The sequence below is a fragment of the Macaca mulatta genome, chromosome 9 (assembly GCF_049350105.2).
Source record: "Macaca mulatta isolate MMU2019108-1 chromosome 9, T2T-MMU8v2.0, whole genome shotgun sequence".
Taxonomy (NCBI): Eukaryota; Metazoa; Chordata; class Mammalia; order Primates; family Cercopithecidae; genus Macaca; species Macaca mulatta.
In genome coordinates, this window is record NC_133414.1 from 1,479,335 (window position 1) to 1,501,372 (window position 22,038).

Below are 22,038 nucleotides of genomic sequence, written 5' to 3' on the forward strand. Positions count from 1 at the left end.
GGAGGAGCCGTGGATGCAGACCTAGATCTGAGGCTGTAAATCACGGGAAGAGCAATGAGGACTATTCATTTCAAGCAAGTCATTTTACAGACAGAGCCCTGATATTCCAGTAAATTTGCTCAAGATAAAAAATAAAGGCCGGGCGCGGTGGCTCAAGCCTGTAATCCCAGCACTTTGGGAGGCCAAGACGGGTGGATCACGAGGTCAGGAGATCGAGACCATCCTGGCGAACACCGTGAAACCCCGTCTCTACTAAAAAATACAAAAAACTAGCCGGGCGAGGTGGTCCTGTAGTCCCAGCTACTCGGGAGGCTGAGGCAGGAGAATGGCGTAAACCTGGGAGGCGGAGCTTGCAGTGAGCTGAGATCCGGCCACTGCACTCCAGCCCGGGCTACAGAGCGAGACTCTGTCTCAAAAAAATAAAATAAAATAAAATAAAATAAAATAAAATAAAATAAAATTGGTCATATATAAAAAATAAAGTTGATTATTAATGCTATAACTTCCTATTATCACTTGTTGGGGATTAATAGGCATGACCTCTTCAGTTGCAGAACAAGGGACACACATATTTTAGAGCAAGTAAAAGGCTGCGATGGACAGCCCCAGTTCCAAGACTCAGAGCAGGACCAGCTGGCTGGCACACACCGCAGTCTGAACATACAACACCAGTCAAGGCCATAAGCTGACCCAGGACCCCAAGGACCCCCAAGAGGGTCAACCATGATTAAAGAAATGGGAGAAGCAACTGCTGCAGGAAGAACTAAAAGGACAAGCACGGCAAGCCACGTGCAGCAATGATTCTTCAACACCCAGAGCCTACGCACTAAAGTCTCTCTGAGGTTCTCTCATGATATGCTTTTGGGAAAAGGAAGTATTCAGCTATGGGTACACTTTTACAGATGTACTACTTCAAAAAACCAGAAACTTTCTTACCATTAGGACTTACTCAAAAGAGACAGACGTAACTTTACCAAAGGTTCTTCTACTGCAGTGGTTCCAGACTCAAGGGGAACCGGGGGCCTCTGAAAATCTCTCCCTGTCCCCGCCTGCAATTCACACGGCCTTAGGAGCTATTTTATAAATGGAGTATGGTTTCATTTCTCTGCTTAGAAACCTTAGACAACTTCCCACAAGCACTAGGCCAAAGCCCACAAGCCTCAGGACAGCTAAGCACCTGTGCAGTTAGGCCTGGAAACTTCCAGCTCGCTCCCCAACTCCCTGCCACCTGTCTACGCTTCAGCTCCAACACCCATGAATCCACGACCATCTTCTGTTCATGAAACTTCCTTCTCTTTGATTCCTTCTGAAAAACTCGTACTTAACCCGAAAAGCTCAACCCAGACAACAACACAATCCCTGATAAGCCCTGTCTGTCTGTGTTCTGCCATTCTGTACACATTCTGTACGCGTGTCTCCTTGGCATGTTTGACTTTTCCAGCCTGAGTTGTTTGATGGGCCCATATCTTCACTTTCCGTATACAGGCATTTGTTTTCTCGAGTTCACTCTGCTCTGAACCTACCCTCCTTTTCTGCCTGTCAGCAGTGACGTCCCTGCCCATCAGGGTGCCTGGCTCCCAGCCATCCGACCCCGAGGACCACCCAGTCTTCCCTTAGTCCACAGCGAAACCCTGGACATGAACTCTTCTAAGCTACTAACTCAATTTCTGCTTTCTGACCATAACCTTCTATGGATACTACCCTTCAATCTCTCCAATTCCAACTAACCTGCATTGCTACCTCATGCAAACCTCTAGTCCATGAACCCATCTTCACTTCTCAACTAGACTTCAGCTTCAAGGACATGCTCATCCGTGTATTGCTGACTCTTGTGCATCCAATGCCACCAAACTCATGCTGATTCCCACCCAGGACCCACCTGATCTTTCAAGCATCTATAGCAGCACACAAAGATCCAGTACAGACTTATGAATTCCAACCACAGCCTTAACAAAGGCCAAAATCCATAAAAATTAATCATGTCAACCAACTCTAAGGCTGGTGAGAAGTGAGTAAAATAAGGCTGGTGAAAGAGCAGGCCTTCTCCTCGGCCTTGCTGTCAGAAGCCTATTAAACACCTCTTCCTCCTCAGTTAATCCCCCTTGCATTGTCCTCTGTGTAGGGGACACCAGGTACACTACAGCTCTTACCGCCCTCTGTATCTTGCTAAGAGCTGCATGACAAGAGCTCGGGAGAGGGGAGAGTGGAGAGGGGCTGAGCAAGGATTGTGATCACAGCAATCCAAAGTTCTTTATGCATAAGCTCTGTTCTCAACTAAATTTAAAATCCCCCACATAACTTGAAGGTCTATTTTACTATGTCAGACTGCACACATATCTGGCTTCCTATTAGATGAGGATTTTAATCCTTCAAATTATCTAGCATAGTGTCTACAACATAAATTCCTAGTAAAGAAACGACGTACCAGGGGTGGGTCAAGATAGCTATGCGTTGCTGACCACGTCTGGGGCGTGATCAGGCTGTACAGGGGGAACTGCTGCTGGGGGCTGTACATGGGAGGGAAGTAGAACGATGTCGCGTAGCGCTGCTGGGCATACAGGTTCACGTCCAGGGGTCTAAATCCATTCTTTGGCAAAAATGTGTTTATAGCTATTGCCTTTGCTTTTATCCGCGCCTGTTTGAAAATATGTAAGTTTCTATTAGAATACTTAAGAACATCAATTTGCAAATAAACAAAGAATAACCAATGGTCTTGCTTACCTTAATTGGTTTTCCTTGAAAAGTTTTGACTTCTTCTCGAAGGTATTTGTAAGCCTAAGGGCAAAATTAAGTATAAAATTCCATTCGATTAACCTTATGAATAAGAGGCACCAATAGTTCACTCAATAGCTCAAACAGGGAAATATATATTTAAATTATGGTGAACAGAACTTAGAATAATGATTCTTGACACCCCCTGGGTCACAGATCCCTTAAAATAACCTCATAAGAGCTATGGAACGTGTACCCCAAATTCTCACAAACAAGATTTGTACACAATTTTGTAAGTATTAATAGATGCCATAGAAGTCTCCCAAAGACCACTGGCTAAGAACCTTGATCTGGTGGAAAATGATGAATACTGAGTTCCTAGTATTAATCCCAATTTCAGATTAGGAGTATGCAGTTCAGGAAATACCAGACAGGAAGGAAAAGGATTAGGATCATAACATTTTTACATATCTCCTTGTTCTTCTCCACACTAATTCTACGTTAAACCCCTATAAAACCGTGAAGGCCCTGCACCTCTGATACAGTCTCATCCAATCACCTTCGCCGCGCAGGCTGGCAGAGCTCACGCTCAGCTCCACAAACATGGTTACTCTATCTTCCGTCCCCCTTTTCCCCGCCATCCAATTCAAACCCATCTTTCAGGTTTCTGTGTTTTATTTTCTGAACCATTTAACACTTTATAATACATGTGTTAGTTTTCCCACAAATAAGACGTTTCCTTCCCTTAAGGGCAGGAAAACTACTCACTCCTTATACTTCCTTACAGAGCTTACTTCTCAACCATTAAAAGCATCTTCCAACATACAATGAAGTCTGCTGGGAGATGAAGATTAGGTTCAAATTTCCCCCCAACACTTTGCAAATAGTAAAACTTTTCTCTGCCCAGACAGAAGAACAAAACTGATTTTCCTAGGTTGCTTAGCTTGCTGTCCTTAGAAAGTAAAATCACATGCTTTTTATATTGCTATAAAAATTATCCATACAAATACACTCATTTAAGTTTCTACAACTTGATTTCCTCTGCAGATTATATTCGAACTTACTATCACAAATAATCTCAATGCCCAAGTTTAGTCCCAACATGCACTAATACTAAAAACTGGTAAACTATGCAATTCATAGGGTGATGGTGGAAAGAACTTACCTGTTGTGCATCAGCTTCTGTTTCAAATGTAATAAACCAATTATCATTATATGCAAATTCACAGTTTATAAATTTTGGTAAATTATCTCCTTTAAATAGTGCTTCTACTTCCTACAGGAAATAGAGATGTTAGAAATTAATTCTCAACAATGCCACTTTTTGTCCTCACCAAAAATGTTTTAACAAATGCATTATCTTAAGGAACTATCCTTAAACAAACTAACATACCATGATGCCTAGTAAATTTCTCTTCCAAAAAGGATGAGGGTTCAGCAGGGCTTCCAGAATCAGAATCACAATGCCATAGAGAAAAACAGTTACACAGCTTACAGCTTCCCCTACTCTCAAGATACCATTAAGCTAAATTAATGTGAAAAGTATCATACCATTTTCTGGGCTGATAATTTCACAACTTTAAAAAATAAAAATAAAAACATTGCTTGGACTTCTGTTTCTGCCCATGATGGACTAGATCTACTCTCCCAGATGACTCAATTTAAAAAACAAAGACAAAATACATGAAGAACGGTTTCAGGCCCTGAACCCCAGCATGTACACGAGTGTGATCCCTGAGAGGGACATGAACGGGGTGTGGGGGGTTGGTGGCCCTCAGTGCCTGGGCCACAGAGCCCGCAGGGTAAGCCTGAGACGGCCTTCCCCACATCTCCAGCCTGGAAAACAACTGCCTGAAGGAGGAGAGGGAACAAGCCCAGGGCAGGCTCACCAAGACCAGAATGGTTTGTTTTCCCACTAGCCACCGTGGGAAACTCTCCTAAACCCACAGGATAGCAGGGACAGTGCTCAGAAGGGCACTGCTTCAGCCGTGGGGAAAATGAGCCCTGGAGAAAAGGCTGCTCTGATTCCACCTAACAAGTTGGCTCCAAGTAACTTAACTGCATTTCAAAACAAAGCTCAAGAATATTTATTAGAATACAAAAATATTCAGTAAAGTAAAATTTAAAACGCCAAGCATCTCCTCCAAAATCACAAAGCATGCAAAGAAATAGAAAAATATGACCTATAATGCAAAAGATTAGACCTAGAAATGATAGAGACGATAGACTTAATACACATAAAACGTTTACTGCATGTATATTCCATATCCCATAAAAGGTAAAGACTGAGCATGTTAAACATACATGGAAGATTTTTAAAAAGATCCAAATCAAACTTCACTGGAGATGGAAAATACAGTGTCTGAAATCAAAACTACACTAAATAAAATAAACAGCTGGCTAGACACTTTCTGAAGAAAAGGGCGAAAGGGAGAAGAAAACATTTAACAAAATGGCTTGATAAATTTCAGGTACAAGAAGTTTGACATCTACGCCAAAGTATATTGCAATCAACTTGCTTAAAACCAATAGTAAAATCTTCACAGCAGCCAGAGAAAGACTTATTACACACAGAAGGATGATGATAAAAACCACAGAAAACGTATACCAGAAGAGAGAATATCTTTAAAACACAGAAAGGAAAAAACCCCATCAATCCAGAAATCTATATGCAGCAAAAATACCTTTCATAAATAAAGGTGAAATAAGATTTTCCCAAACATACTAAAGCTGAAAAAAACTCATCATCGGCAGACCTGTACAAGACATGCTAAAGGAATATCCAGGCAGAAGGGAAGTCCAGATTGACATAAAGGAATAAGAAGCACTGTAAATGGTAAATACTGAAAAAACATAAAACACGTTTTTCTTATTTTTAATCTCTTTTTAAAAATGAGTTGTTTAAAGCAAACACAACAACGATGTATTGTGAGGCTTATGACTGTGTAGAATTAAAATGTATGACAACAGCACAGGCCAGAAGTGGAGAATGGGAGAGCATGGCTGTAAATGGGAGAGCATGGCTGTAAGGTCAAGAGGTATGCTGCTCTGTGAATTACACGGACTCTACTACAGTTAGAGGGTCAGCTGGAAAGCCTAAAGAAAGGGGGTCCAATCTTTTGGCTTCCCTGGGCCACACTGGACGTGGAAGAACTGTCTTAGGCCACACGTAAAATACACTAACACCAATGATAGCTGATGAGCTTTTTTAAAAAAAAAAAACAACTCATAATGTTTTAAGAAAGTTTGCGCATTTGTGTTGAGCTGCATTCAAAGCCATCCTGGGCGGCATGCGGCCCACGGGCTGGAGAAGCATGCCCTAACGCACAACTAAAAAACAGAAACAAAGAGTTATACCTAATAAGTCAAAAAAGGAGATAAAAATACACATTTAATCCCAAACAAAAGGAAGGAAAAGGGAAAGAAAATAAAGAACAGAAGAGACAAACAGAAAACAAACAGCAAGATGAAGAATTTAAATTTAATCATATCATTACATCATTAACCTCTTAAATGTAGATGGGCCACGCTCTGAATTAAAAGACAGAAACTGGGCCGGGTGAGGAGGTTCATGCCTGTAATCCCAGCACTTTGGGAGGCCAAGGCGGATAGATCACAAGGTCAAAAATCAAGACCATCCTGGCCAACACTGTGAAACTCTGTCTCTACTAAAAGTACAAAAGTAGCTTGGCATGGTTGCGCACGCCTGTAGTCCGAGCTACTTGGGAGGCTGAGGCAGGAGAATCGCTTAAACCCAAGAGGCAGAGGTTGCAGTGAGCTGAGATCACGCCACAGCACTCCAGCCTGGCAACACAGTGAGATATCATCTCAAAAAAAAAAAAAAAAAAAGACAGAAATTTTCAGATTGGATAAGAAAAGCAAGACCCAATTACACACTGCTCACAAGAAATCCACTTTAAATAAGAAAACACAAACGAGTTAAAAGAGGATAGAAAAGACCTACCATACTAATGTCAATCAAGGAATGCTAGAGTGGCTATATTCATACCAGATACCAGAAGAAAAACAGCAACAAGGAAAAACAGGGCCATTCCATAAAAAATTTCTAGCCAGGTACACTTCAAAAAGTACAAAAGGAACTTGACAACCAAATGAACTACAAAAAAGGATTCCAGGGATTCTAATGCCCTATGCTGTTGTCCCATCACTGGTAAATGCTTACTGGTTAAAAGACAAAACACATCAACGCAAAAGTCACACTTGACTAATGGTAAATTAGGATTATGACTTTTAAACTCAAACAATAATACTTTCAGGCTACTAGACCATCAGTCTACTAGTGGCAAGAACGGTTGACTCCTCTGCCTCTGGGAAAATCCTATTTTTAAGAAAATCAGAATCAGTATTTAAAATGTATTCATCACTGACAAGCACCTAGTGACACTTAAAGAAGAATTTTCTGGAAACTCCTAGCCTACATTTCTAAGACCCAGTAGAAGGGCTCTATAAAAATTATACAGAGTCCTTGGGAACTTCTTTTCTTACGTGGATTGTTTTAGGCTACTTATTTTCCTTCCTTTTTTTCCCAACTTTTAATTTATCAAAGTTTCCTTTAAACCTTCTCTCTTAAGACTTTCATTGCTCAAGTTTTACAACAGATATAAGGTCAGCAGTTTTGAATAATATAAATATTCCAAAATCAATGTCTACTGCTAAATGCAGAAAATTCTCCTTGGTTGAAGTTTTACAAACATTTCAAGTCTTAAAAATTAGGATCTATGTTTTAAATATTACTTTAAGTTAATACAGATGTCCAAATTAGTCATAAGAAATAAGCTGGTCCTCGGCTGGGCACGGTGGCTCACACCTGTACTCCCAGCACTTTGGGAGGCCGTAATCCCAGCTACTCGGGAGGCTGAGGCAGGAGAAGTGCTTGAACCCGGGAGGCAGAGGTTGCAGTGAGCCAAGATCACGCCACTGCATGCCAGCCTGGATGACAGAGCAAGACTCTGTCTCAAAAAAAAAAAAAAAAGCAAGAAATATGCTGGTCCTTCATATTCAGACCCTTAATAAAAATAGGAGGAAAAAATTATAATCCAAAATTCTTTTTCTCCACATACTACAATACAGAACTAGTAAAGACAGGCTGAGTTGAACAGAAGGTAAAACTTGCTAGGGTAGGACCATACTTACATGAGAGTAACAGAATTTCTAATGCCAGGCAGAGAACTTTGTTGGAATCCTAACCTTTGCCACATGCTAGTTTTCCTTAAGAAACTCTCACACACACTAACCCACTCGGACTGAAAAGCTAAATTTGGAAGCCTGAGCAGCGATGTCCATTTCCTCGGCAGAGAAGGTGTGTGGAAAGATGCAGTATGAATGATGAGGCGGAAATCACATGCAGTATGAATGATGAGGCGGAAATCACATGCAGTATGAATGATGAGGCGGAAATCACATGAAGTATGAATGATGAGGCGGAAATCACATGAGAGATGAGACCAACGACAAACCCAGGCTTCCTGTGTCCTGCAAGTCCCCAGAGCAGGCAGAGCCCGTTTTCTGAGGTAGGATAAACTAAGTTCGCAGCACCTTATACAAAGACTTTGCTTCATGATTTCAAGGTGTAACCATCAGTGTGTTTACTACACAGAGCAACTCAGTTTAGGCATCTGGATAAACGGCAGATTTTACAGCAACATGTAACAGTAGATAGCTTTTCATTACTTTTAAGCTATCAGATACTGTGGTTCCCTAAAATTACTGCCCAAGTCGGGTGAATCATGAGGTCAGGAGTTCGACACCAGCCTCGCCAAGAGGGCAAAACCCTGTCTCTACTAAAAAATACAAAAATTAGCCAGGCACAGTGGCAGGTGCCTGTAATCCCAGCTACTCGGGAGGCTGAGACAGGAGAATCGCTTGAGCCCGGGAGGCAGGGCTTCAAGTGAGCCGAGATCACGCCACTGCACTTTAGCCTGGGCAACACAGTAAGACTCCGTCTCAAAAAAAAAAAAAAAAAAAAAAAAAAAAGGGCCTGCCCAAGTTCCCGGTTCTCTAAGAGTGGCTGTGCTGGCTTGGACCAGGTTCCTGGTTCTCTGAGAGTGGCTGTGCTGGCTCAGACCAGGTTACCGGTTCTCTAAGAGTGGCTGTGCTGGCTCAGACCAGGTTACCGGTTCTCTAAGAGTGGCTGTGCTGGCTTGGACCAGGTTCCTGGTTCTCTGAGAGTGGCTGTGCTGGCTTGGACCAGGTTCCTGGTTCTCTGAGAGTGGCTGTGCTCAGGGAGTTATTCATGGTGCCCCTTTGACATAAAAATACTTGTTTTGAAAAGTTATTTATCACAAAAGTGCTTTTTTCTTGATTTGTGGGTTTACTAATCTTATTTTTAAATAAATATTTAAATGTGTTATTTCTAATTTCTAAATATAGAAACGAATAAACCTTCACTATCTTATTATAAGGAGTCCTGGGATCAAAAGGTTTGGGAATCATTCCCTCCTACTCTGTAACTCAGTGTGTGTAAACCCTGGGAAAACAGTGTTAATGTAAGTATTCAGTCTAAAAAACATACAGCCCAAAAAAACACACAAAAGTAAAAAAAAATCAAAACCAACAAAGACCTTTGGGAAAATGTCCAAGTAACCTTCAGAGGAGAAAGTACTTACTTCCACAGGGGTAGATTCAGGTATTTCACGCAATATTACTATGCAGCGATTCTGATTTGGCCTTACTTTCTCTCCCTTTTCATCCACTTGGACTAAAGGTAAAGCTATAAAGAGAAGAAAAATCAATGGTAAAATAAAAATATTAAAATGTGATATGCCAGTGGAATGTGTTACATTCTATTACTATATTACTAAATACGCTAAAGAAACCTACAAATAATGGGCAAACTGTCAAAACTTTTGCTAGTCTAACACAATCCAAAGGTTTTAAACCAATCTCACATGTTAGTTTTCAAAACTAAGGTACATGGACATATAAAATCCTGCAAGAGCCATGATGTATGTAACACTATGAAACAAAGGTTCTAAACAGCTCAAGCACTAAAAGCAGACAAAAATACAGGGTTAATGGCTTTCTCCTTTCCACAAGTACCTAAAGTGAAATAATCTTGTCTTATAACTTGTTTCTGTGTGCCCTTCCCTGGCTCCCTGATGATCATCTCTTACCTAACAGTCATGCATTGTTTACATTAGGACGCTCATGTGACTGCGGTAATAGACCTAATTCAGATTTTGCCAGTTTTTACATAAATTGTGTTTTGGTGTCACATCTATGAAACTATGCAATGCACAGATTCGAGTTACAGCAAGTAATGATGACAATTAGGGCTCAGAGGTGCCCGCTGTCGCAAAGATACAAATTACCAGCATCAAGATGAAAGTGGCAACATCATTACAGGTTCCATCAACAGGAAAAAGGTAACAATGGAATATTATGAAAAAGTTCACGCTAATAAATTACGTGAAACAGAAACATTCCTTAAAAGACATGTCGGACGCGGTGGCTCAAGCCTGTAATCCCAGCACTTTGGGAGGCCGAGACGGGCGGATCACGAGGTCAGGAGTTCGAGAACATCCTGGCTAACACGGTGAAACCCCCTCTCTACTAAAAAATACAAAAAACTAGCCGGGTGAGGTGGCGGGCGCCTGTAGTCCCAGCTACTCGGGAGGCTGAGGCAGGAGAATGGCGTAAACCCGGGAGGCGGAGCTTGCAGTGAGCTGAGATCTGGCCACTGCACTCCAGCCTGGGCGACAGAGCGAGACTCCATCTCAAAAAAAAAAAAAAAAAAAAGACATAAGCCACGAAAGCTCACTCTACAAGAAAGGTAACTGGGGCATGACTGTAATTTAATTTTTTGTATTTTAATCTGACAAAAGATCATCAAAGACTCATATGCTGAAAAGTGCAAAACACTGCCAAGCGAACGTTTTAAAGACCTACATAAAGACATAGTCTGTGCCTGTGGGTTGCAAAACTTAACATTGGTAAAATGGGTAAATTCTTCTCGAGTGAATTTACAGAATCAATGCAATCCCAATAAAAACACCAACAGGACTTTTTGAAAAATTGTAATGATGATTCTAAAATTCATATACAAATGCAAAACATTTAGAAGGGCCACAACAAAGCTGGAGGTTCCATACCTACTTTAAGACTTACTATAACATTACAGTGATTAAGACACTGTAGTGTCAGCATCAAATCAGACAAATAATCAAGGGAATAAAACACACATTCCAGAGATCAACACCCATGTGCACGGGCAGTCAATACAACAAGAGCCCAGACATGTGGGGTGCTGCAACAGATACACACAGGATGCATACCCCACACCATGTGCAAACATCAGCACAAAAAAGATCACAGACTCGAATGTTCAAATGTAAAACATAAAAGTAATAAAAGGAAAACTATTAGAACCTTGGACCAAGCAAAGATTTCTTAGGTACAACACCAAAAGCAAGATCCGTAACAGGAAAAAATTAACAAATTGGACTATAAAAAAATTTCTACTTCTGCTTCTCAAAAGACACTGGTAGAACAAAAAAACCAGCTGTACACTGAGAGAGCATATTTGTAAATCCCGTGATAAGGACCTGTATCCGGAATACCTGTACTACATATTTCAGTGTACACACACACATCATTGACAATGTGACTGTGAGGCAAAGAAGCATCTTTTCAACAAGCGCTGCTAAACCACTCAGCATCCACAGGCAGAACATTCATCTAGGTGCAGACCTGGCACCACCATTCACAAAAATTAACCCCAAATGGATCATGGACCTAAGTGTAAAATGCAAAACCTTAAGTCCTAGAAAACATAGGAGAAAATCTAGAAGACCTTGGGTCTGACAATAACTTCTTAGACACCACACTAAAGACAAGATCCGGAAAAACTTCATTAACATTTAAAACTTCTGCTTTGTGAAAGGCAATGTCAACAAGATGAGAAGCCATTGACTGATGGAAAATAGTTGCAAAAGACACATCTGACAAAGGATTGTTAACATCAAAATGCACAAAAAACTTAAAAACTCAACAAGAAAATGAACAAGATTAAAAAATGGGCAGAAGACCTGGACAGACACTTCACAAAAGATTTACAGAGGGTGAATCTACATATGGCAAAACGCTTCACATCATATGTCACAGAGAATGCAAATTAAGACATCAACGAGATGTCACTGCATACCTATTAGCACGGCAAAAATAAACAACAATGACACCAACAAATGCTGCCGAGGATGTGGAGCAACAGGAACTCCCATTCGCTCCCGACGGGAATGCAAAGTGGTTCATCCACATTGGGAGACAGTTTGATGGTTTCTTACAAAACAAATCATATTCGTAGCATATGATCTGGCAATTGTGCTCCTCCGTATTTATCCAAAGGAGCTAAAAACTTATGCCCATGCAAAATCTGTACACAGATGTTTATAGCAACTTTATTCACAACTGCCAAAACCTGGAAGTAATCAAGACGTCCTTCAGTGGGTAGATGGATAAAGAAACTGTGGGACATCCAGACGATGAACTATTATTCAACACTAAAAAGAAATGACCTATCAAGCCATGAAAAGACATGGAGGAACCTTCAACATATATTGCTAAGTGAAAGAAGCCAATCTGAAAAGGCTACATCCTACAGGATTCCAACCCTAGGACATTCTGGAAAAGGCCAAACTACAGAGGCAGTAAAAAGATCAGTGGCTTCCAGTGATTGGGGGAGGCAGGGATGAATGGGTGGAGCTCAGAGGATGTTTAAATTTTTTTAATTATACTTTAAGTTCTAGGGTACATGTGTACAAGGTACAGGTTATATATGTACACATGTGCCATGTTACATATGTATACATGTGCCATATTGGTTGGTACATATGTATACAGGTGCCATGATGAGTTAATGGGTGCACCCGCTAATTCATCATTTACATTGGGTAGATCTCCTAATGCTAACCCTCCCACCTCCCCCCACCCCACAACAGGCCCTGGTGTCATGTTCCCCTTCCTGTGTCCAAGTGTTCTCATTGTTCAATTCCCACCTATGAGTGAGAACATGCAGTGTTTGGTTTTCTGTCCTTGTGATAGTTTGCTGAGAATGATGGTTTCCAGCTGCATCCATGTCCCTACAAAGGACATAAACTCATCCCTTTTTAAGGCTGCATAGTATTCCATGGTGTATATGTGCCACATTTTCTTAATCCAGTCTATCAATGATGGACATTTGAGTTGGTTCCAAGTCTTTGCTATTTCAATAGTGCCACAATAAACATACGTGTGCATGTGTCTTTATAGCAGCATGATTTATAATCCTTTGGGTATATACCCAGTAATGGGATGGCTGGGTCAAATGGTATTTCTAGTTCTAGATCCCTGAGGAATTGCCACACTGTCTTCCACAATGGTTGAACTAGTTTACAGTCCCACCAACAGTGTAAAAGTGTTCCTATTTCTCCACATCCTCTCCAGCACCTGCTGTTTCCTGACTTTTTAATGATCGCCATTCTAACTGGTATGAGATGGTGTCTCATTGTGGTTTTGATTTGCATTTCTCTGATGGCGAGTGATGATGAGCATTTTTTCATGTGTCTGTTGGCTGCATAAATGTCTTTTGAGAAGTGTCTCTTCATATCCTTTGCCCACTTTCTGATGGGGTTGTTTTTTTACTTGTAAATTTGTTTGAGTTCTTTGTAGATTCTGGATATTAGCCCTTTGTCAGATGAGTAGATTGCAAAAATTTTCTCCCATTCTGTAGGTTGCCTGTTCACTCTGACGGTAGTTTTTTTTTTTCTGTGCAGAAGCTCTTTAGTTTAATTAGAACCCATTTGTCAATTTTGGCTTTTGTTGCCATTGCTTTTGGTGTTTTAGACATGAAGTCCTTGCCCATGCCTATGTCCTGAATGGTACTGCCTAGGTCTTCTTCTAGGGTTTTTACGGTTTTAGTTCTAACATTTAAGTCTTTAATCCATCTTGAATTAATTTTTGTATAAGGTGTAAGGAAGGGATCCAGTTTCAGCTTTCTACATATGGCTGGCCAGTTTTCCCAGCACCATTTATTAAACAGGGAATCCTTTTCCCATTTCTTGTTTTTGTCAGGTTTGCCAAAGATCAGATGGTTGTAGATGTGTGGTATTATTTCTGAGGGCTGTGTTCTGTTTCATTGGTCTATATCTCTGTTTTGGTACCAGTACCATGCTGTTTTGGTTACTGTAGCCTTGTAATATAGGTAATATAGTTTGACTTCAGGTAGTATGATGCCTCCAGCTTTGTTCTTTTGGCTTAGGGTTGTTTGCAGATGACATGATTGTATATTTAGAAAATCCCGTCGTCTCAGCCCAAAATCTCCTTAAGCTGATAAGCAACTTCAGCAAAGTCTCAGGATACAAAATCAATGTGCAAAAATCACAAGCATTCTTATACACCAATAACAGACAGAGAGCCAAATCATGAGTGAACTCCCATTCACAACTGCTTCAAAGAGAATAAAATACCTAGGAATCCAACTTACAAGGGATGTGAGAGAGAACTACAAACCACTGATCAATGAAATAAAAGAGGACACAAACAAATGGAAGAACATTCCATGCTCATGGATAGCAAGAATCAATATCATGAAAATGGCCATACTGCCCAAGGTAATTTATAGATTCAATGCCATCCCCATCAAGCTACCGATGACTTTCTTCACAGAATTGAAAAAACTGCTTTAAAGTTCACATGGCTCAGAGAATGTTTAGGTCAGCAAAATTACCCTATATGACACTGTAATGGTAGATACATGTCACTATACAGTTGTCTGAACCCACAGAATATACAATATCAAGTGAACCCTTATGTAAACTGTGGACTGCAGGTGATAATGATGTGTCCGTGTAGGTTTCATCAATTATAACAAATGTTCCTCTACTGGGGAATGTTCATATGGGAAGAGGCCATGCATGTGTGCAGGGGATATAATGGGAGATCTCTGTACTTTGCTCACAATTTTGCTGTGAATCTAAAACTGTTCTAAAAAATAAAGTGTACTGGCCGGGCACGGTGGCTCACGCCTGTAATTCCAGCACTTTGGGAGGCCAAGGCGGGCGGATCACGAGGTCAGGAGATCGAGACCATCCTGGCTAACACGGTGAAACCCCGTCTCTACTAAAAATACAAAAAATTAGCTGGGCGAGGTGGCGGGCGCCTGTAGTCCCAGCTACTCGGGAGGCTGAGGCAGGAGAATGGCGTGAACCTGGGAGGCAGAGCTTGCAGTGAGTCGAGATCACGCCACTGCACTCCAGCCTGGGCGATAGAGCAAGACTCCGTCTAAAAAAAAAATAAAGTATACTTCTAAAGAAAGGACTCAATTGTTAATAAAATTAATAAAGTATGTGTGGGACATCTAAATAGACACTACTGCAAAGAAGAAAAAAGAAGGCAAATAAGCACACTTAAAAAATGTTCAATTTCATTAATCATTAGAGAAATAGAAGTTAAAACCTCAACAAGATACCACTACATAGTTATTAGAAAACATAAAATTAACATGACTGCATACCAAGTGTCAGAAGGATATGGGGAAACTGGAGCTCTCATCCCTGCCGTAGTGGCCAACCGTAAAATGGTCCAACCACTTTGGAAAACAGGTGGGCGGTTTCGCAGTGAATCATACACCTAACAACACAATCCAGACATTCCACTTCTGGCTATTTACCCGAGAGACAGGGAAGCACACGGTCACGCAGAGACTTTTACACAAGTGTCCACAGCAATTTGTAGTGGTCAAAACCTGGCAATAACCTAAATGTCTTCAACTGGTAGGTGCATGAACCAACTGGGAATATCCATTTGAAAGAATACTTCCCAGCAAAAAGAAGCAATCACCTACTAATCCAGTCAACAACAAAATAGTTATGCCAGACCAAAGGAAAGTGATATTGCATAATCGACTCCATTTACATCAAATTTGTAAAACTGCACACTAATCTGTAGTGACAGGAAGCAAATCAGTGGTTGCCTGGGGAGGGGTAGAGGAAGCTTGGCGGGGGTGGCTGTGATGGCTATGTTTGGTATCATGATTGTGGTAGTTTCATGGGTGTATAAATATGTTAAAACTTACCAAATGTACACTTAGAATGCATAATTTATGGTTTGTAAATTCTACCTCCATACAGGCAGGGGTGTCACCCTCTGCACGTCACGCCTCACCCAACTCACCTGCCCCCATGACGTGACACTGAATGATGAGCTTCAATCCCATTCATGCTTTCCCACCATCTCCATGCTCCTCTGAACCCACAAAAATCCCTGCGCTTCAGCTTTACACACCCCCAAGCTTTATATACATGGTATCACCTTGCACAAATTTGGAAATATGCTTTTATAAACATTATAATTTTAAAATTTATTCTTGTTGGAATATGTAGGCCTAGCTCACTGTAACAGCTCTGGTACTCACTGTGTGAATATAACACAATGTATTTATTCTGGTGACAAATATTTTAGCATGTCTTTTTAATTAGCAGTTTCAGTTATATTAAGGGTAAAAACAGCACTTGAATCAGACATACTAGGACATGCACTGTATGTTTATTATGACATTAAAAATAATCTAGAAATGTAACTTACACAACTTAACACAAGAGCTGCAGTATTCAAAGTAAAATCATTCAAACGATCTTGAGTTAAATTTTTAAAAAGATAAAATTAAATATTCATCAAGTATCTGCTGTGTGTCTGAGTCTCTGCTAGGTATTTTGGGCACAAGATTTAAACATAAGATGAAGCCAGGCATGGTGGCTCACACCTGTAATCTCAGGACTTCAGGAGACTAAGGCGGGCAGATCACTTGAGGTCAGGAGTTTGAGACCAGCCCTGCCAACGTGGTAAAACCTCGTCTCTACTAAAAATACAAAAAATTAGCTGGGCGTGGTGGTGCATGCTTGTAATGCCCAGCTACTTGGGAGGCTGAGGTAGGAGAACTGCTTCAACACAGGAGGCAGAGGTTGCGGTGAGCTGAGATGGCACCACTGCACTCCAGCCTTGGCGACAGAGTGAGATTACATCTCAAAAATAAATTCATTCATTCATTCATTCAATTTAAATAAAAAACAAAACAAAACAAAAAAACAAAGTAAGATGAGAACTTTAATCCTGTGGACCTATTTATGACATGTTCATCCTCTTAAGAACTACAACTAATGCAATAACTTGCTAACAATATTCTTATCACACAGGTTCTTACAAAGGCATGTACATCTCTGTCCAAAAATCGAGTGAAAAAAAGACAAAATGAGAAACTAAAGAGCTGAGTGCAAATGGATAAAAGGTAAGTCATAAAGAAGGCAGGAGGAGATGGGACAAAATAGGTGACGAGGCTGCCCTGGATCGCCTATGGGCAGGTGGGCTCTGTTGAGTAACCACACAGAGCAATTTAATATCCTCATGGTCAGTGGAAACCACTTCTTGCCAGTAACAATCAACTGAGAAATCATCCCAGTGGGGCAGCAGCATTTGCAAGGTCTGTCCTAAAAGGAATAACTAAACCTGGAACTCCTAATCATAACCAAAAAGACTTCAGAGTATAAACAGGGACAAGAATGCTGCTGGCCTTTCAAAGATGGGGCCCAATTCAGCTGGCACAGACAACAGCTTCTGTTCTGCATGGTGACACCGGGGAGCACGGCGCCATTCTGGGAGATGGCAGTGCCACTCTCAGAACTCACAGTCAATGGTAATCATGTTTGCCAGTTTCTTCACTGTCTCCAATAATTTAATAACCCACGATATCTGTCTAAAAACAGAGAAATAGAGAACTTGTATTTGTGAAAAGAAAATCCAACTAAGCTCTAAGGTAAGATGCTTACCTTTTTATACTACTGTAAAGTCAAATCCACACAAGAACAAAAACACCTGCATGAACTGTCGCCAGTGCAGTTAAGCCAGGGACAATGTGGAAACCCTTCTATGTGAGTAGAGGCAGTGGACTTAAAGGAGACTTTAAGTCAGGCTTAGCAATGTCCAATCACTCAAAACTATGTAGGGGGCATCGTCAACACTTAATGCTTAAACACTGTTTGATGTTGCCAAATTTCAAAGAAACAACTTCACTCACAACATAAGTTTGTGTTTTTTTTTTGTTTTTTTTTTTTTGAGACGGAGTCTAGCTCTATCGCCAGGCTGGACTGCAATGGTGCGATCTCAGTTCACGGCAACCTCCGCCTCCCGGGTTCAAGCGATTTCCCTGCCTCAGCCTCTCAAGTACCTGGGATTACAAGCACGCACCGCCACGCCCAGCTAATTTTTTGTATTTTACTGGAGATGGGATTTCACCATGTTGGCCAAGACAGTCTCAATCTCCTGACCTTGTGATCCTCCCACTTCGACCTCCAAAAGTGCTGGGAATATAGGTGGCCCACACCTGGCCCACAACATAATTTTAAGAAAAACTGCAATAATTATTTCATCAAAACATAAACAGGAAGTTGCAATTTGAAAGAAACACCTTTAGTGGCAAAGCTGTAATTAAAATGTATTTTACTTTAACTATAAATGTTATTTTTATTTTGTTTTTCATGAATGAAAGAGCTATCTTTAAAATTCCCATTAAAAAGATTATTTTCTACTTCATATGGCCCAAAACTTGTTTGAGGTTTCATAATGGATCCAACTGGCATTCCCAGGACTATCAGGCGCTAGTCCAGAATTACTGGACCTGAGCAGAAAGCAACGGAGGCAAGAGAACAATCTGACTTGCCATCAAGGACCTTAATGTTTGATGGCTATAGATTTAAAGGTTCACACTGAGAAGACAAATACTCTAAGGACAAGCATTATTAATTTAAAATTGTCATTTACTTACATCTTAGCACTTCCACAATCAAGTCCACATCAGTGCTGAGCTTCTTGATGTGGTCGAGGTTAGCCACCGTTGTGATTGGCACATACTGGTCACTGTCCATCTGTGATATAAGATACATGTCACTAGCAAGGTTCTCCCTGTTGAAAGAAAACAATCTCCTTTAATCAATATTTCTTTAAAAAGAAGTTTCACCTACTGCAATTCCAGTTTCACAAGAGGCATGAGTGTGGCATGGTATTGCTTTGGAGTTAAATCGGAGCCCAGGACCCATCTGTTATTTGCTGTCTCTCCGGCCTCAGTTAAATTTTTTCAAAATCTCAGTCTTGAAGAGGCAGGGAGTGCAAAAGTAAAAGTATACTGCACTTTCTACAATCAAAATTCATGAGAAGATGGTTATTTTTAAATAAGATGTAATTATTTGTAGCTGTCATTTTTGCCCTAAGAAGTATTTGAGGAGTTTATTAAAAATACATACAATTTTGTTAGGCTGGGCACAGTAGCTCACGCCTGGAATCCCAGCACTTTGGGGGGCCAAGGTAGGCAGATCACCCGGGCTCAGAAGTTTAAGACCAGCCTGACCAACATGGTGAAACCCTGTCTCTACCAAAAATACAAAAATTAGCCAAGCATGGTGGCAGGCACCTGTAATCCCAGCTATTTGGGAGGCTCAGGCAGGAGAATCGCTGGAACCCAAGAGGTGGAGGTTACAGTGAGCCGAGATCGCACCATTGCACTCCAGCCTGGGTGACAAGAGTGAAACTCCGTCTCAAAAAAAAAAAAAAAAAAATTTAAAGTAAAGAAATCCAGCTGAATGAACAAGAAAGGAAAACATAAAAAGGCCAGGATAACATCATTCACAAAATTCCTCCTGTAGACTCTGGAACACTCACTAGAGAGCCTATATCCAGCCCTGGCTTCCTGGCAGCCAGAATTAAAAAGAAGGAAACAGTAACTTTACCCACAAAATCCAAAGGTGAGCCACAAATCATCAGCAGTTTGGGCCATGATGAGCTATTTTCTGGTGTTTTGGTCAAAGATCAATGTTTCCTGTGAATTCTCAAGGCACCGTACAATGTAGTAAACAAGGTCCTAAGAAACATTTCAAAACTGAAAACAGTGCTGGGTTCCTGGGGCCTCTGCTCAGTGTCCCTCGGTGAAGGCCCATGACTGCCAATCAAACAGAGGCCATGCAGGAGGAGGCCCTGCTCCATCCTCATCTTGGCCACCTTCCAGTTGTAGCTGATTTTGGCCCCGTGGGGCTACAGAAGGGGGTGAGTGGCAGAGGGCTCACACCTGTGCCCCCTAGGGTGCTCCACTGGTGCCCCAGCACCTCTTGCGTCTGCTGTGTCATGGTGCGGTATGCTCAGACTCCAAACGTGGAACAGCATGGGCATGGGGAGGAGGCCAGCAGAGCCCCTCACACCTCCGCCTCATACAGCCACAGGCTTCAAGGAGCCCCTAGCAGACACCTGTGTGGAATCCTCAGGGCTCCAGAGAAAACACCTGGAAAATCATCTTCGACAGAAAACCTTACACACAGCCAATCGGCTGTTGCCATACTCAGAGAAATTACATCAAACCCAATCCCACCTTCCTTTATGTCCAGTTCTGCCACTGGAACTTTAAAGGTTTTACTAAGAAAAAGGTATTATTCAGGGGGAAAAAAATGATTAAAAGTGAGTGTTATATAAATAAAACAACTTGCTATCTCAGTGTTTGGTGTGTTTTCAGAAACAACATGGCACATTTGTTCTCAAACTTCGGTGTGAAGAGTCTGATTCAGCAGCACAGGGCGGGCCAGGCCCTTCAGACGGCACTCCAGACAGTGACCACCAACACCACGGGGGACCACTGACATGAAGGTTCCATTCCGTTCTCAAACGTCAAAAGATTGTTATTACTCAATATTCCACGTCTTAATATTCATATATATGGATATGAGTATATACTCCTTCATAAAATACCCCATTTGTATATAATTTAACTATTTGCACGAGACTAGAAATATCAGGCATTAGAAAAAAACACCACCAGCCTTACCTAGATAAGCAGAATTCCAATGTTTTTTTAAGTACTTCCCGGGGGTCTTCCTGGCTTTCTGGTTGAGACTCATTTCCTCCTACAGAAAAGTAATAATCAACTTAGGAAAAACAGCTTAAAATTTAGGAAGCAGATAATTCAGTACAGCAGTTCTAGTGCTTTCAACTTACATTCTGACACAACTACCTAAGTGTATATTGAGTATGAAAAATGCTACTTTACCTATCAAAAAAGTAAATCATGCAAAAAAATGTATTCCTTTATCCCCCAAAACAAAAACAGCACAATTTAGAAAAATAATCTAAGTCTCATGAGCAGAGTTTAGCACGGGCTTTTTCTACCAGAAATGACAAGTGTAAATTTAGCTAATGCCTTGTCTCACTGCAAAAAGAATTTTCAAGTAACCTACACAAACACAAACACTAAACAATAATAAAATATAGAGGAAAAAATTAAAACGACGACGACAAAGATAACTGGCAAACAACCAAGGCTGGAGATCATAAACAGACAGGCTCTACAATACTAGACAGTTTCTACAACAGAGGCTTCAATTTGCCTTTCAACTTCCAGAGTAGAAGGAACAAGTGAGAATTGCCGTGTTACAGAATTCCTATAAGAGAATGATAAATAAACCAGATCTTCAAGAGGAAACAAAAGCTGGATCTAAATCCTGGAAGAAATTTCTGAGAAGATGCCAGAGGGCATGGTGTGTGTGGTCACAGGCAGCACAGGGCCGTGAATCTGAAGCTCTGTAAGACAGAGCTGGACTCTGGACACTGCATAAACAGGTATTTTAATAATGTTGAGACGACAGGCACTGAAATGCTAAGAACTAAGTTTTTTCTACATTCCTATACAAATTAGCATGGTACAATCATACATTAGCCATGCTAACACAAGAGACACTTGTATCTTAAAAGTCAAAGTTAAAGACCATGAAAAGGCAAAGACAAAGTGGAGCGTTCAGGACAAATAAGAGGGACAGGGAGTTTGTATGGTGTTATACAATGAGCTTAGTAAAAATCCACCCCCATCAGCAAAAAGAAAACAAAACTGCTAAAGCAACCATAACACAAAACCAAACCATGGGACTCAATGAGACTGAAAACCGAAAATTGAAAACACAACCTGATGCCACTGTCCATCTAGACTAAAGTGTCTCCGGGTCACTCATCTAAATTCACACTCCACCCCCCATGTTTGACAGGTGTTTACTAAATATTTCTATGTCCCAGGCACTATGGCAGGCTCTGTGAATTCAGCCTGAATAAGGCAAAGCCTGTGCTCTCGTGAAGCCAACACTCTCGTGGGAGAGGCAGATAACAGACAGTTAACCAGTAACTATATACATCATGTCAGAGAGAAACTGACACTGAGGAAACCACCCAGGATGAGGGGCAGCAAGGCCTGGTGCCGTCCAGACAGGAAGTGCCATGCGATCTGATAGAGGAGGGGTGGGGCACGCAGGAAGG

At 41.1% G+C, this 22,038-nt stretch overlaps 1 protein-coding gene across 9 annotated transcripts in view; it reads right to left on the reverse strand.

Annotated features, from left to right (window-relative positions):
- Positions 1-22,038, reverse strand: part of LARP4B (La ribonucleoprotein 4B) — a 125,176-nt gene that overhangs the window by 17,864 nt on the left and 85,274 nt on the right. For all 9 annotated transcript variants that reach the window (XM_077945460.1, XM_077945458.1, XM_077945461.1 and 6 more), the window contains 6 exon segments: positions 20,564-20,642; positions 18,524-18,660; positions 9,339-9,442; positions 3,878-3,988; positions 2,722-2,775; positions 2,426-2,635 (listed from right to left, as the gene is read on the reverse strand). In XM_077945460.1, coding sequence (XP_077801586.1) covers positions 2,426-2,635; positions 2,722-2,775; positions 3,878-3,988; positions 9,339-9,442; positions 18,524-18,660; positions 20,564-20,642 — 695 coding nt within the window.